A 13,707-nucleotide genomic window follows, 5' to 3' on the forward strand; every position below is an offset into this window, starting at 1 on the left:
TAAGATGTCCTAGTTAAAACCAAAAAGCAAGTCATTTTGCCCAGACAAGGAAAACAGCCACCTGACAGTTTAATATTACCTTATAGAAATTAGCAATATGTTTTTTTTTAAGAACTTCTAGTTCATTTTGCGAATATTTATGTCGTGTTTGAATTCCTTGGCATTGAGCTTGCAACTGCTTTAAATCAGCCTCTTTGCGCTTTATTTTCATCAAGTCCTAAGTATAGGAGAGAAATCTGATTTAGTTTGCATTTAGAGGGAAACCTACCTAAATCGCACTTTCTGTAACAAATCTGCGGTGCAGTTCTCCAGCTGAGTAATATGTACAAGAATGTATTTATTAGGGGAAGCTGTGCATTAAAATGCATGCATTAGTGAAAATAACAAAAAAATGCATAATATTATGGGAAATTGCATTTCAAAAATGTGTTCATTGGGGAAAAATTGAATCAATTCATCAAAAGTTGAATTGTTCCTTTTACAGTATTACAGTAATGATATTAGGATACTTTGGCACCTTAAATTTAGGTTATGGGCCCAACAACGGAATGTCTAGGCACGCTTTTTTAAAACAAAAATACAAAGCTGAAAAAGAATGAACTACAGCTAAAATATTATGTTCATTTCAAATGATCTAGTCCTCATCTGCAAAAAACAAAGCCATGATTCCCCTGCCCTCCCTAATATTCTGAAGAGGGTCTCTTCTCCAGTCTTCAGAGAGTGGCTGGAAGTGGGGAGGCAGAAAAAGGTCCTCCTTTCCTTCCATTCTGTAGTTTGTTGCAAAACGCACCTAGAACAACGGGAGTTTCAAACACTGATACTGTTGGGCATAATTTCCATAGCTTTACCTTTAGTTCATTCATCAGCTTCTCTCTCTGCTCTTTAAGTTCATTCACCTCTTTTTCATCCCAGTATCTAGCTTTCTTTTTCAAATCACTTGAGCCGCCAGAGATTACACCAGATTTCAAAAATAAAGTTCCATCCAGAGCCACTGTCTGAAAATTAAAGACTTTTTTCTGAATTGATCAATATTACTAGAGGGCAATTAGGCATAAGTATACTAACAATTCCTGAACTGAGGCAAGGGAAAGTATATTGGGGGGGGGGCGGGGAGATTCCAAACTAGCTCTATTCAAATCAATTTTGCCTTCCAATAAAACAGAGAAACGGGACATAAAACCAGTGAAATAGTTCAGGATTAAGACTGTTATATATTACAGTGTGTATCTGACTATCCTGTATCTTGGATGAAAGGTAGTATATGTGATAACCTCTGGTTAGCTTAAACCTAACCAGAACCTCTGGCTGGTCTCATATAACAGCAATTTTAAAAGACCTGCACCGGATGTCAATTGTCTTATGAGCCTTGTGTGTATGGTGACTTTTAAGCTCCAAAGGTTCCTATTTTACCCATTCAGTGGGACAATGTTTAACTTCAGTAGCTAATGTGTCATTAGATTATAAACTCTGTCCTGCCAACTTAGCATTATATTTTATATAACACTTTATATGTCAGGGGGAAGTGTTTTAGTCTAGCCTATTTTAGCTGTATAAAATGTTTCTGGCACTGGCTAGCATTTCAAACGATATAGTTCTGATTCTTCTGAACATGTAGCTTGCATGTTTAAAAGCCAACAGGAAGTCTTATTTCAAAAGTGAGGTTCTTTGTGCTTACTTTAAGTCGGTACGGTCCTTCAAATGCTATTTGTCTGGCTTCCTGTACTGTTTCACATACTAAACCGTTCCCACAAACAAACTGAATTACTTTCTTCAGTGCAGGAAACGATGTCTGTATAACATCAATCATCATTTTAGTTCCTTTTATCTCTCTCAGCTGTTCATTGATTGGTTCTACCTAAATAAAAATGTTTAGAAAAGGTTGCTTAAATACAATGAAAGAGCCTGTAACAAAGATTACAAGTATCCTATCAGATTTTGTTTCTAACATACCAAACATGCTTTCAGACACTCATAAATTAATAAAGCAATATTAATTGGGCCCAAAAGGAGCCACAGAGAGACCAAGTATACAAGCCTAGACACTTTAATTGTTGTACAAAATCTTCTAAGACTACAGTCACATCTTACAAAATATGTTTAAAGCAAATTTAAACTAACAAAATTTCTTAGATGTCAAAGTCATCCCCAATCAGCTTTGTGAATAAAAAACTAATAATATACTTTTAATAAAAGTGTACCTTAAGGTAATCTAAAGGAAGGAAAGTTTCAGCCTCAGCTCTTTGTTCCTTGAGGAAACGAATACATTCTCTAGCTACTTTTTCTGAAGCCACAACAATCGCAACCATATACATGCCAAAAACTTTGGTGACAGCAAGCTGATATTTTTTATGGATAGGGTGACACAAGTCAAGCAGTCTTCCAAACTAAAAACAGAACAGCAATAATGAGCAAACTGATCTTTTGAGTTTGTACAGCGCACATTTCATTTTAGCTAATTTCCCATTTTTTTCAATTAAAATTGAATTTTTTTCTTGATGGAAGCATCCATTTTCAAGAGGCATCAGAAAAACTGAATCTTACAATCCTGATTCTAGAAGCAAATACAGGAATGTTTTTAAGAGCAGTGAATCCATTATGAAAAGACAGTCACTGCATTCTACCTAAATGAACCTTATTTGAGCACATACGAGAACCTAATATGTGGAGCATCTTAGAAACCTCTAGGTATGTTGGTGTATTACTATGTCATTGTTTAATCACACCATTTTAAAATAAACTTGTGATTACTGCTAAAACACTTTCCCAGCTTTAGCTCAGTGAAAAACCACTTGAATGAGAGTCCTAATATCATACTATATGGCTAGCCAATGTGGGGCTTCCAGATGCTGTGGGACTCAAGCTATTAGCCAGCAAGACCAATGGTCAAGGAAGATGGGAGCTGTAGTCCATCATCATCATCTGGAGGGCATCACTGTCATAAAAAAGGATTTTATTGTTTTATTGTTTAAAAAATTCATTTTGAGCATAGCCATTAAACACATTGCTAAAAAGACAGTGTCTGCAATAGGTGAGTCAGTGATATTCTAATAATTCAAACACTATTTATTTATTTTAAAAAAGAGGGTGTATGGAATGTTTTAGTGGTCATTCGTTAAAAATAAAAACATATATTTTAATCTGCAAAGATTAAAGTGAATGAGTGCCAAGAATTAAATTATTGCTCAGGTGAACTGCACCTTCTCCACAGCCTCAACATCATGTTCACCTGTGCTGATGCAACATAGACGCATGAAAAGCACTATACTCCTCCCAGTGGTGTGGACAGTCAGTTACAATGGAAAAGCTGGGATTGGCTCCTAGCGTTGTCCACCCATCTCAGAGCGGTTCAGCAGGGAGCTTCCGACCTCCTGCTCCTCTTGTCCCACACTGCCACTTGGAGAAACATTCTTGTGGTTTCATAGTTTCTTTTTGTAAACCAAGTTGAGATTTACAGTGGTGCCCCGCAAGACGAATGCCTCGCAAGACGGAGAACCCGCTAGACGAAAGGGTTTTCCGTCTTGGAGGTGCTTCGCAGGACGAATTTCTCTATGGGCTTGCTTCACAAGACGAAAATGTCTTGCGATTCCTGGGGGTTTTTTTCCGCTCCCCACCCTCTTTTTCTAAGGCACTAAGCTGCTAATAGCCTTTTATCAGCTAATACGCTAATCCCTTAAGCCTTTAATAGCCTTTAATAGCCGCTAATCCGCTAATGGGCTTGCTTCGCAAGACGAAAAAAACGCTAGACGAAGAGACTCACGGAACAGATTCTTTTCGTCTTGCGAGGCACCACTGTATTTATTTTTAATCAGGTGGGGTATATATTTTATGAAATAGCTAGCTAGTTACTAGTTTCTCACTTTTAGTGAGCATAAAAGTTATGTAGCCACCATAGTGCTACTTTCTTCACCCAGTTAGAAAAATACTGATACTCAAAAATGGTTTGCTAGTTCTCAGTTGCACTTATGTTCAACACTTCTCAGAATTTATCAAGTAGGAAAGATGATAAAGACAACCGGCTATTCACAAGGCGAAATTCTGAAGTCTACTGAACACTTTAAAATGTAACAATGAGTCCATCTAGTTACCACGTGACCAGGATATAGTCTTTTGAGGCTCTCCAAGTTTTCAGCCCTTGTCTTCTGGCGTTTCCCCTCATGGACATCCATTTTTGCATTATGCAGGTCACTGACAATTTTATTCAGTTCTTCATTTAACTCAGCCATTCGTATCTTTGACCTTTCAATTTCATTTGTCAGTGTTACTTCTTCCTGTTTTTTCTCTGCTAAAGATTCACTTCAAACCAAAGCAAAATGGTAAAAAAATGCAGCCCAATTAGTTTAATGTCAACTAAGCAATACTGCTATGAATCCTGAAGGTCATCCTTCAAGGGAGGATCCCAGTCAAATCAAGCAGGGCTTGAAGCACCTGCCAATCAACAGATTGTCATCCCTTTCAGCAGGGATGGGCTCCATTTAGGAGCTGCCGAGAAAAGCCAGTCCTAGCAGGGCTGCATTTAGTGCCAAATAGAAACCCTGCTTGCCAAGGAACTGTCAGGATTGCACTTTAAGGCTCTTGGTTGTTCTTACGCAACAGTGTTTTTACCTGACCCCTAGGTAAGTGATCTTAGGTGGGGACACTCAGTTACAGGATCTTGATCTGCAAACAGAAGTGCAACTCTCTGGAAAAAGCTACCATAGGAGAAAATTCCTGATCATCCCAAGTGAGAGAAAGAACCCCCAAATGTAAAACTTACTAAATTCTTAAGACAAGCATCTCCCCATCCCACCCCCACACCTTGCACAGTAACCTTCCTGGCTGGGTAGGGCACTTTCTATCCATTACAAAAAAGTACATATGTAAGACCAGTAATAATAACAATAATAATTATTATTAATTTATACCCTGCCCATCTGGCTGGGTTTCCCCAACCACTCTGGGTGGCTCCCAACAGAATATTAAAAACACGATAAAACATCAGACATTAAAAACTTCCCTAAACAGGGCTGCCTTCAGATGTCTTCTACAAGTCAAATAGTTCTTTATTTCCTTGACATCTGATGGAAGGGCGTTCCACAGGGCAGGTGCCACTACCGAGAAGGCCCTCTGCCTGGTTCCCTGTAACCTCACTTCTCGCAGTGAGAGAACTGCCAGAAGGCCCTCGGAGCTGGACTTCAGTATCTGAAGCAGTATGATACTGCTGAAGCAGTATCTGGGGTGGAGATGCTCCTTCATTATCCTTTTCACCTCAAGTGGTGTTAGCACCAAAACAACCTTGCTCATACTGATATATTGGGAGAGAGTATTGTTCTTACTACTGTATTGTCTCTGTCACTGTCAGGAACTGGGCAGAATAGGAATGGTGACTACCTCCCCAGCCTGACCCTTCAGGGAGGAGGAAGATGGAAGACAGTATAGGTGTGGACAGGCTGCTTGGACGAGTGAAACCGACCACCTGCCTCCTTGATCCTTGCCCATTCTGGCTCATAAAAGCGAGCCGGGGCGATGGGCTCCACAGGGTGATGAATGCATCCCTCTGTGAGGGAGCCTTCCTAGAACTACTAAAAGAAGACAACCAGCCAGGAGCCTCTGACAGTGTCCTGACAGTCGCCCTGGGTTCATCTGGGAGAAAACGTAGGATATCAATTTTATATGTATTAAAAATAATATCCCCAGTCAACTTATGAAACTCAGCCCACTCCAGAGCTCTGTGAGTTTACCTGGGTATATGCAGAAAGCCAGTTTACATCTCAAAACTATATAGCATACACCTGTAGATTTGCATGCAATGCTCTCCCTTTAATATACTATTTTGACAGCAGGTTTATGGGGAAAACCAAACAAAAAACAATCAAAATATTTTAATCTAATAGCTCATGTTTGTGCAAAAAGTGATGGATTTAAATTTAATCAGATTTTATATATACATACACACATGTGCTGCTATACTCTGTCAACTTCTCTATCCGCTTTTCATGATCTTCTATCTGTTCCATAACTTGCTTCATACTTGCCTAAACAAAAACAGAATGTCAAAAGATACTACTTTATCAAAAAGGAATGTGAGGCTTACCCTTTTTCTCTCCCTAGTGGCTGGAAGTTATCCAGGGGATGGATTGTTCCTGTGACTTACTTCAGAGACAGAGCAAAGCAAAGAACTCTGTACTTAACCCTCCCACCAACTGGAAGAACTTCAGGATGCAATGCTGCTGAATAAACCATTCGGGGCATAATTTGGCATCCAATTAACCATTAACATGGAATTTTAGAGTTGGAAGAGACCCCGAGGGTAATCTAGTCCAACCCCCTGCAATGCAGGAATCTCAGCTAAAGCATCCATGACAGATGACCATCTTAACCCTTCCCCCAAACAGAGCCAATGATTCAGAAGACAATCTATGTTACACTGCCCATTTGTACTGGAAACATATCCTCAGGTCTTCTGGGCTTGTGAGAATCAATGCCATGAACAGTAACAAACTGTCTCTCTTCTACCTCTAAAATGCTAGTGGCTTTAGAATGAAGGATCTCACTTTGAAAAGTCTATTATAATGAAATGTTTTTAGAATGTTGGATTATTTGATTGTTGTTAGCCGCCCTGAGCCCGGCTTCGGCTGGGGAGGGAGGGATATAAATTAATAATAATAATAATAATAATAATAATAATTATTATTATTATTATTATTATTATTATTAATTTTATTTATATCCCACCCTCCCCAGCCGAAGCGGGGCTCAGGGCGGCTAACAACACTAAAATAGTGCAACATTATAAAACATTATAAAAAATTAATTAAGATCAAATTCAAAATTGATGGCAACCATAAACTAAAGTTTTGTAAAGATTGCCAAAGGAGGGGGTCGGGCTGCACCCTGACCAAAGGCCTGGTGGAACAGCTCTGTCTTGCAGGCCCTGCGGAAAGATGTCAAGTCTTGCAGGGCCCTAGTCTCTTGTGACAGAGCGTTCCACCAGGTTGGAGCCGCAGCTGAAAAAGCCCTGGCTCTAGTTGAGGCCAGCCTAACCTCTCTGTGGCCTGGGACCTTCAAGATGTTTTTATTTGAAGACCGTAAGTTCCTCTGTGGGGCATACCAGGAGAGGCGGTCCCGTAGGTACGAGGGTCCTAGGCCGTATAGGGCTTTAAAGGTTAAAACCAGCACCTTAAACCTGATCCTGTACTCCACCATTATGAGTTTGCTAGAGGAAGCTCTCAGAGCCCCAAAGCATTCATTTAACCTGAGAGTCTGCCTGGTGGGTCCCTGGTACCCTAAGGCTCTTCAGGTTAGCATCTTTCACAACAGGCAAGTTTCTCCCCCTGTGAAGCTCACAAAGCAATCTCCTCCTTTCCCTGCCAACTTTCCCGTTCGAGAGCTGTGTCTAAAGGCTTGTAAGCCTTCTTTTTTCTCTCCCTGGTCTCCCACTTATTTATAAAAAAAACATTAACACACTACTGGACAAGATACAAGCAGAACCACTGTCATACACTGCCTGATGTCCATCCCACTAAGTCAGTCCAGGAGAATATCAAGGTTGACAGTATCAAAAGCCACTGAGAGATCAAGCAAAAGTAAGAGGGTCTCACTTCCCATGTCCCTCTTGCAGTAAGTGTCATCCATCAGGGCAACCAAGGCTGATTCAGTTCTGAAACTGGGCCTGAACCCAGACTGTAGTGGATCTAGATATTCAGGAACACCTGCAGTTGTTCAGTCTCCAGCTCCCTTTTCTCCTGAAGGTTGCATCTCTATCTAGTTGCCTTCCTACTACACCGTTTTGTTTCCAGAACAATTCAGGTTTCCACCCTCAATTTCCTCAATTCTGCCATGCAAAGATCATTGGAGGACTATTATGTGCTGGAATCTTCATCGATCACTATTCTTTACGAGACTAACTAGATGCAATAGGGAGGGCAGAGAAAAACTGCCTTGGTGCTGTTTGTTAGCGAAACCGAATGCATGAAAATACACCGTTTCTTGAACTGCAGTATTAACATAGAAATATGAAAACCAAGAGGGCCAACAGGTTGAATACAACTCTTGCCCCAAAATAATTTTTGGTTTGTTATTATTTACAAGTACCTCAACTTCTCTCTGTTTCCGCTGCTCAAATGCCATCTTGTCCTCATCTGCCTTTTGCTCCAATTGCAGTTTTTTCAGTTGCTGAGTCAATACAGCTACTTTTTTCCTAACTAGTTCTTTCAGCTCCTTATATTTACGTATCTGGACGCAAGATCGGACATACATTACCAGGTTGCTTCACAAAAGTTTTTACCAAGTTTATAAAGTGCTCAAGAGCAATCAGTAAAATTTTTTTTTAAAAAAAAAATCCACCATGTAGTAATTTTATAGCTTGAATTTTCCAAATCATTGTCCATTTAAGGTATTTAAAGTTATTTTATTTCTGGTTTTAATTAACTTTTAAAAATAACATGTAGGACTATATGGGACACTAGAAACAGAAAAACCCAACATCATTTAATATTCTACATACAAAAGATAACGAATATCTACTGCAACAACTTCCTGATTTATGTGGCTAAGAAATAATAATCACTCCAAAAATGAATTAAAAATAATTTAAAATGAAAACAATGAACTCCTGATGTGTTAAGTATATGTCTAAAGCTACCTAAAGTTAAAGCTTGAGCATTTTTCTGCTTGTTTTGAAATTTACCTGACTTTCTTCCAGCATAACCTCTCTCCCTTGGTGAAGTGCTTCCTCTTCAACCTTTTTTTCATATGCTTTCCAAGCTTTATCAATATCCATCAGTTCTGTCTCTAGTTCTTTTTTGTTTTCTTCTATCTTAGCCTGTTCTTTCATATGATCTCTTAAATCTTTCTTAGCTGTATCTACTTTTTTTATTTGGTAAGAGGTTCTTTCTTTTGCTTTAATATACTGAGGTCTTTTTTGATTCAGCAAAACTTCCAGAGACCTAAAAAGGGATATATTTTGATCTTTGAACAAAGGAATTCAAGAAAGAATTTTGAAAGGCTCCATTAAAGTCATCAACCTTTTTCCAAATAAACATCGGTCCACTTACTTTGAATGTGACTTCAAGGTTGGCATAAGGAGACATGACATATGGAGACATATGGACATAAGGAGACAAGGTTGGCATAAGGTGACTTCAAGGTTGGCATAAGGGTTACTTTATTCAAATCACCCAGGGATCTACCTGGAAATTCTGCCCAATGCCCATATAAAAAAGCCCACGGCTGGTTAATCTAATATATTGGGGCACATCTGATTTCTAAGTACTCAAGGGGGAGGCTCACTCTGATTCTGCTACATCCTTTAATATTACAGGGAAAGAGGCTGCCTTCTGAGATACTTTGACAGATGCAGAGGCTGAAGCTGCCCTGGATGGTACCTTTGCTGGAACTGGTTAAGCAGAGCACATAACCACATTGGAAATGGCTTTGACGATAATCCAAGGCTTTAAATAATCTGGCTCCCTTAACCTCCTAATTGGGCAAATCATTCCCATGGGCTCTCTCCTTATCCAAGTCATGAGGTGTCTCCTGAGAGAGGCTCTTGATTCTCAGGAAGAAATGTCTCACTTCTACCCAGGTCCCTAGGTAGAGAGAGCTGATAGGTTTAGAAGAACCCTTGCCCTTAACTGGAGTAAGGGGAATCTGGGAATTCATATTCTGAAATGTCAGAAAAGTGGCCCTGGACAGTCCTGTTTTGTGATGGCATAAGGTTGGGCTTCAAGGCTTTGTTCACTCTTCTGTTATGCTAAGAAGCTGGGATTGGCAAGGGAAGGGGTGAAATCAGATTTTAAAAATATATATTGAACTCCTCTGGGATTTTAGCTTCTTAGCAATGTCGGTCAGTAAATAGAAACTGAGGCTTTGCATAATCTCCAGATTCAGCAGGCTGGCTCTGGAGAGCTGAAAGAGAATAAATGGAAGCATTCCCACTCAAAGCATTTCACAACATTATACTGCCTCCTGAAAATGGGGAAACAAAATCCTCACATACCAGCAACACCCACTAGGTGTAGCACAGCATTCTGAGAGATGGGTAGAAACAAATATTTCCCAACAATGTTAATTTATGCACTTACTTTATTTCTTTTTCAATCTGCTGCTGTTTTCTATTTAATGCTCCAAGCGCTTTTTTCTTGGCTCCCACTGCATCTTCAGCATGGGCAACAGCAATTTTGTTAGAATCAATATCCTTGTTTTTTGCAGCCAATTTACTGTTCAGAAAGTTAATTTTTTGTTCATTGTGATACAGCTTGAACATTTGCAGCTTCTCTCTGCATTCCCGTAACTTGTCAAACATCATCTGGTAATGCTCTGCCTGTAAACAACCAAATCATTAGCAGCTAACTGATATTCAAACAGCAATGGATATTGGTAGTTAAAAGTTGCAAGCAAAGCGCCAAACAAAAAACTTGCATTTATTTCAGTTATATTAAATATACATACAATATATATTAGTAATAATTTGTGATTTATAGATGCAGCCTATAGGTTTAAATCTTTAAAACAGTATTTGTAAATATTAGAAATTTCTTAATAGACATTACTATACCAAAGGTTTCAGTGGTTTTTGTGGGGGGAGGGGTGGGTGAAGGGCAGATGGGTACCACCCTCTGGCCATGCTGCAGCCCAGGCTCTGAGTGCTGGTTTCCTGCTGGCTGGGTCTGTGTGTGAATCAGAGAAGGAAGGTCTCCTACCCTGACCTCTGCCTCGACTATCTATCAGGAGCATGGCCTAGGCATTGTTGTCAACTCTCTCTCCCAGCCTCTCTTGTCTTACCACCTTGATACGGACAAAATGTTAGCCACTGGTTAACAGAGCTGGAAAGGAAACATACTCCATTCATAGGTTTTGCCTTCTCCATAGCAATATTATTTGATAATTGTTTAATTATATTATTCTTTAGTTTGTCACAACCGGTTATAGGTGTTGGAGGAATAGGACCAGATCCATAGCAGGGATACACACTTTAAGGCCAGGTCTAGGTTAAAGACTGGCATGCCTGCCATAAGGGCCACAGTTTCAATCTGCACCAAAGCGGGCCAGAAAGTCTCTTCTGTTTCTTAAAACAGGTATGGCTAACCTTCTTTGGTCCAAGGGCCAGGTTTTCTTATGGTCAAAATTCTGGAAACTGTATGCCTGCTGTGGGTATGGCCAATCCACACACCGTCGTGCACACTCCTCCTGCTGCAGGCTCAAGGTCCAGCTCTTCTTTACTTAGCTTTCACTGTTTGCACTTACTTCCCTTCTGATTGGACAGATTCCATTACCAGGTGTTTAGTTGACAGAGACAGAAGGAGAAGTGGAGACAGAGTAGTATGTTGGCTGAAAAAGAAAAGGTGGGCCTGGGAAGTAGGGAAAGCAGCTGCCAGGGAAGCACTGAAAAATGAGAAGATGGATCCATGGGGAAAGGGGGAAGGAAGCAGCAGGTAGGAAGAGGGCTGAGCAGAAACTGGGACAACAGAAAGAGCAGTTTATTTTTCTTTCATTTTCTTTTCCTTTTGCCTTAGAAACTACACCACTGCTGATATTGCAGAGCCATTGATTATTTTAGTTGATTATTATTTCTACTGTTGAACAAGAAGAACCAGACACATGATTCTCAGCTCTGAACCAGGAGAAGCAAAGAAAAATGTCAAATGAAACCTGATTTATAAGATTTCTGCACAAATAGGTAAAGTAAATTCAGAGGAAGCATATTTTGGCACAATAATGCTGGTGCTTATGCTTATGAACTAAATCTCTATAATGGGAAATTATTTAAAAACACGGATTTAAATCATGAATTTCTACTGAAAACAATAAAAACACCACCTAAGAACCAAAAACAATATTGCTAAACTTCGCACACAAACTTTAAGAGCCAAATGTTTCTTTGAATTACCTCCTCCTTCTCCAACTTGGCACGTTTGCGCTCAGCTGCAACATTTTTCTTCTTGTTATAACTAAATTGTGCCTCTTCCTCTGACTGTTGCATATTCTTCTTCTTTTCTGCGTATTCAGCAGCAAGTTCTCCTGAATGACTAATTTGTTCAAAAAGTACAGTTCTTTCCTTGGGTTTCTTCATAGCAATTGTTTCAACTTCACCCTACAGTGAAGTAGGATCAAACTACAGAATTACAAAGCATCAAAACTGAAGCAAAACCTTGTCACCAGCAACAAAAATGAGAAAGTGATTAAAAACAAAGACCATGTTTGCATGTCATATGAAACCATCATCTGATTTAAAGAATTGGGAACAAACTTCGGCCACATACACACCGTACATGTAAAGTACATTCAAAGCACTTTCCCTGTCCACACAAAGAATCTTGGGAACTGCAGTTTTTAACATCAGGCACAGGAAAGGTGGCTAGTTTGTCCGAAACAGCCTGTCCAATCTGTGAAGCCTGGTGGAATTGGTGAGGCCAGCAAGCTGGAAGTTTCTCACTCCTACACTAAACTATGGTTTAGCATGACATGCACAAGCAAAAACAAACCACAACTAGCTTTGGTCTTGTGCATCCCCCATTTCCTCCTCCTCTATGACCAGGGTAAATTCAGAAGCTTTTGTTTCTGTTTTTCCAACACTGAGCTTCTTCACATTGTCATTTTGTGTGTTATTATTATATGTTTGGGACGCAGGTGGCGCTGTGGGTAAAACCTCAGCGCCTAGGGCTTGCCGATCGCATGGTCGGCGGTTCGAATCCCCGCGGCGGGGTGAGCTCCTGTCTTTCGGTCCCAGCTCCTGCCCACCTAGCAGTTCGAAAGCACCCCTAAGTGCAAGTAGATAAATAGGTACCGCTTTATAGCAGGAAGGTAAACGGCGTTTCCGTGTGCTGTGCTGGCTCGCCAGAGCAGCTTCGTCACGCTGGCCACGTGACCCGGAAGTGTCTCCGGACAGCGCTGGCCCCCGGCCTCTTAAGTGAGATGGGCGCACAACCCTAGAGTCGGACACCACTGGCCCGTACGGGCATGGGTACCTTTACCTTTATTATATGTTTAAACTATGGCTTGCGATGCAACTAACCACAGTTAATGTTAACCACAATTCTAGCGTAGTTAAGCAGAAACTGTTAAGAGGAAACCAAAAGCTTCTGAACTTATTCTGTAAGTAAGCCTAAATTACTAGCCTGCAAAAAATGTTTACTAGCCTGCTGGGAGCTGAAAACAGCTTGCCACATTTCTATGCTGAACAAGGAGGAGGTGGCTTTCGCCCTCTGGTAGCCCTGCTTGGTTTCTATGCCAGACACAGGCAAAGGCAGAGCACTCTATCCTTCCTCTGCACACAATTCATTGGACGGCTGCTAAGCTGGTGCTAAAATACAAGGCTAATACAGTACCTGCTTCAATCTATCAATGGGTGTGAGGCTGCAGGACACAGGATGTCACACATTCTACGCCCCAGATTCTTCCATGCCTCTGAAGCTGCAGAGACCCGTGCCAGTTATGCTCTAGTTTCCTGATACATTAGATTACAACACAAATATTTACCTGAAAAACCAGGCAATTCCTTGCTCTAGCAATTATACCAATTTCTTCAAGTTCCTTTGTATAAACAGATCTGCTGACAATCTTGTCATTAACAAGGAATTCAGATCCACTGCCTAATTTTGGAAGAAAGAGCAGATTATACAATCCATCCATTTTGAAAGAGATAATGACTACTCAAGCCAAGAAAATGGTTCATTACTTTCTGACGTGGTCTTTAGTTCTGAACCAGATCTGCTCTTGCACTAGTGCATC

The 13,707-nt window shown here is 40.3% G+C and overlaps 1 protein-coding gene across 8 annotated transcripts in view; it reads right to left on the reverse strand.

Annotated features, from left to right (window-relative positions):
- The window catches only part of SMC1B (structural maintenance of chromosomes 1B), a 387,986-nt gene that overhangs the window by 14,790 nt on the left and 359,489 nt on the right, over positions 1–13,707 (reverse strand). For all 8 annotated transcript variants that reach the window (XR_014511353.1, XM_083440721.1, XM_083440716.1 and 5 more), the window contains exons 4-14: positions 13,456–13,568; positions 11,867–12,070; positions 10,062–10,300; positions 8,666–8,924; positions 8,071–8,211; positions 5,929–6,011; positions 4,086–4,293; positions 2,199–2,384; positions 1,676–1,855; positions 849–995; positions 80–217 (exon numbers count right to left, since the gene is read on the reverse strand). Coding sequence is in view for 7 of the 8 variants with exons in the window: in XM_083440721.1 (XP_083296847.1) it covers positions 80–217; positions 849–995; positions 1,676–1,855; positions 2,199–2,384; positions 4,086–4,293; positions 5,929–6,011; positions 8,071–8,211; positions 8,666–8,924; positions 10,062–10,300; positions 11,867–12,070; positions 13,456–13,568 (1,898 nt within the window). In the remaining variant the exon portion in view is untranslated. The remainder of the gene's footprint in view (positions 1–79; positions 218–848; positions 996–1,675; positions 1,856–2,198; positions 2,385–4,085; positions 4,294–5,928; positions 6,012–8,070; positions 8,212–8,665; positions 8,925–10,061; positions 10,301–11,866; positions 12,071–13,455; positions 13,569–13,707) is intronic.

This window comes from Podarcis tiliguerta (genome assembly GCF_965153285.1).
Source record: "Podarcis tiliguerta genome assembly, chromosome: 5".
Taxonomy (NCBI): domain Eukaryota; kingdom Metazoa; phylum Chordata; class Lepidosauria; order Squamata; family Lacertidae; genus Podarcis; species Podarcis tiliguerta.